Source organism: Phragmites australis, chromosome 13 (assembly GCF_958298935.1).
Source record: "Phragmites australis chromosome 13, lpPhrAust1.1, whole genome shotgun sequence".
Taxonomy (NCBI): domain Eukaryota; kingdom Viridiplantae; phylum Streptophyta; class Magnoliopsida; order Poales; family Poaceae; genus Phragmites; species Phragmites australis.
The window spans coordinates 26,242,598-26,245,174 of record NC_084933.1 but is presented as its reverse complement, the minus strand read 5'-3'; the positions used below and the strand labels follow the sequence as shown (position 1 = coordinate 26,245,174).

General features: G+C 44.1%; 1 protein-coding gene across 1 annotated transcript; it reads right to left on the bottom strand.

Moving 5' to 3' along the window:
* Nucleotides 1-318: 318 nt before the first annotated feature.
* On the bottom strand, nucleotides 319-2,577 carry LOC133889822 (protein FATTY ACID EXPORT 4, chloroplastic-like). Its single transcript, XM_062330300.1, has 4 exons — nucleotides 2,240-2,577; nucleotides 2,069-2,133; nucleotides 778-865; nucleotides 319-690 (listed from the first exon to the last, which is right to left on the bottom strand). Exons 1-4 carry the CDS (start codon nucleotides 2,442-2,444, stop codon nucleotides 581-583), a joined length of 468 nt encoding a protein of 155 aa, XP_062186284.1. The 5' UTR covers nucleotides 2,445-2,577; the 3' UTR covers nucleotides 319-580.

The window sequence follows — 2,577 nt, the reverse complement described above, 5'->3', positions numbered from 1 at the left end:
GAAGGTACACCAGCAGCAGATAACATGAACGATGATTGGCAGCAACTATCTGTCGATACGCCTCTCTCTAACTTCCTGTTGCCCAATCATGTCGAACAAATAGCCAATTAGCATGTATGATGTCCTGTATGTACAAGTTAGTGATCAATGATGCGTCAAGTGCTACAAAGAGCGCACAAGATAGTTGTTGCATGATTCATGAATCATGACCAAGTGACCAACTCTCCACCGTCGTCAACAACATATATGTACTCGTACTCTGTTGAGCGGTGAGCGGAAATAGCAGGGCAACAAACGTTTATGTACTTTGCACCGACGTCCTAGGCAACGACAGCCCGAAAATTTATAAGTTCTCAAACATTCAGCTCACGAACAAAGCTGCAATCAGCACACTGGTGACTGAAAGCTTGGGCATACTTATCGCTGGCAACTAATAGACAACATTAAAAGCTGTTTGTCACGATTTACGACTACACTGCAGCAAAGGAAAGATCATCGATAGCTGGTCCCAAGTTCTACATCTAAAAGAGCAAGGAAGCTTCATATGGTACAAAATTCTAAACTACTAACCCAAATTGGTTTACACCTTGTCTTGCAAGTAAGCAGAATAGAAGACACCCAAGGCACCAAGAGAAAGGACTAGAAGAAGACCAGATGGCACCAGTTTCCGGCTATTGTACAACCTAATACCTGAAAATAAGGAGGGTAGGAGAATTAGATGTCTCAATATCAGATTTGAATTTCATGAAGACTGAAGCATAAGTGGGTGAAACATACCAAAAACACAGGCAAATAAAAAGGCAGATCCAAATCCAACAGCATCGCCTGCTGCCTTTGTCTCAGCTGATTGCATCAGATAATAGGCCTGCAAAAATGTTTTAGCCATGTGATCCCGATAAAATTAGCCATGAAGTCATTTGTGTATCTATTTGCAAAATGAGCAACTTGAGCAGAGAGTTTATTTTATTCACACAAAACAGGGTAGTTAACTCTGAGCTACTCCTCTGTGAAACTAAATTAACAGTTCCAATAGCTTACATAGAATCGGTGTACATGAACAATGCATCCAATGTCTGCACATAATTGCTTTAGAAGGTGAAAAATTACGAAAACCAAAAGGAATAATCGACATGCTCGTTGATTTGCCAAGAGTACATATTTCCAAACATATCACATTCCTAATTTACTGCTATTTCAATCTTATCCAGACTGTCTCCATATTTCAGAATAATGAAACTGGAACAGGAAAGATACCACCAAGTTTATGTTGTGCTTGTAGCATGTAAAAATTTAGAGCTGGAATAAATGGTGAAAATTGCCAATGAATCTTATACAACATCCGCAGCACTATGATAAGAATGATGAATAGTAGTTCTGTGGAAAGTAATGATTCCATACTTTTTATGAATTTCCACAAGCATCGGAGTCCTGATTTGTATCAACAAAGTAATTTTGAACTTGGCAACACATTTCCACAGGAATCCTGGTTAATGTTCCACAGGAAAGATATGGCGTCTGGAAAACTGCCTAGTGCCAACTATTAAGATTTGGCACGGCTCTTTTAAAATCTCCCCTTAGAAAAAAAAAAACAGGGTACTTATTCCTCTTGCATGATCAAGCAAAAGAGGAAAATGCTTCTAGTAATATTCATTTGAGTAGTAGCTGTCATTTCATTAGATTTCCTAAACCCATCTGTGCTACCAGATTGTGCTGGTCATGAGAGTAACCACTTCCCGCGAGGGAAAAGCCGAAAGTGAGCGATTCTGACAATTTGCTACCCTCGAATATACTGCTACTAGAGGACTTGGAAGTCTTCTGCCGCACCTAGAAATTAGATTGTACCGAGGACCTCGACAGTTCAACTACACTCCAATTCAACCGATGAATACAAACCCCAGAGCTTTCAACCAACCCAGAAGCATGATTCTGTCTGCAATTTGGTCTAAGCATAATTGTCATAGCCAAATCAAATGTTCCAGTTCTGATATCTAATATACACAGTAGGTTCTTCGAAACAAATGAACAAGAAACAGGCATGAAATGTGGAAAATATTCGAGGTCCACTCACGATGCCCATAAGCGCAGATCCAGCCAACCCTCCATAGATGGAACCTTTACTCCCTGACCGCGCATCTGAACACCACAAAGTAAAGAGACTCAGTGGTCAAAGAATAAATTCCTCATCAACTCAACAGACCAGAGCAACCACACTAGCAAATGTGCTCGCGACGGCGCGTACATGCGAAGGCGCCGCCACCCAGGAGGAGGACGCCGTAAGAGACGGAGGCGGCCTGCGCGAGCTCCGATACCGCGGCACAACGGAGCAGCGGGCGGCGTCGGGGGTGGAGGCGCAGGCGGGCTACAGGAGGACAGGGCGGCTGCCTGGGGAATGAAGGGAGGGTTGTTGCCGGGAGGCGCAGAGGGAGGGTGGAGGCGGCGGTCATCCCTTTCCGTCGGTGCTCTCGAATTCTTGTGAGGGGTCAGGAAGGGAGCGTGTGGTGTCCGGACTCCGGCGGGGCGGCCCCTGGGACTCTATCGCTATCGCCGTGTCAGCCAGTAGAGATGGGTTTAGGACTT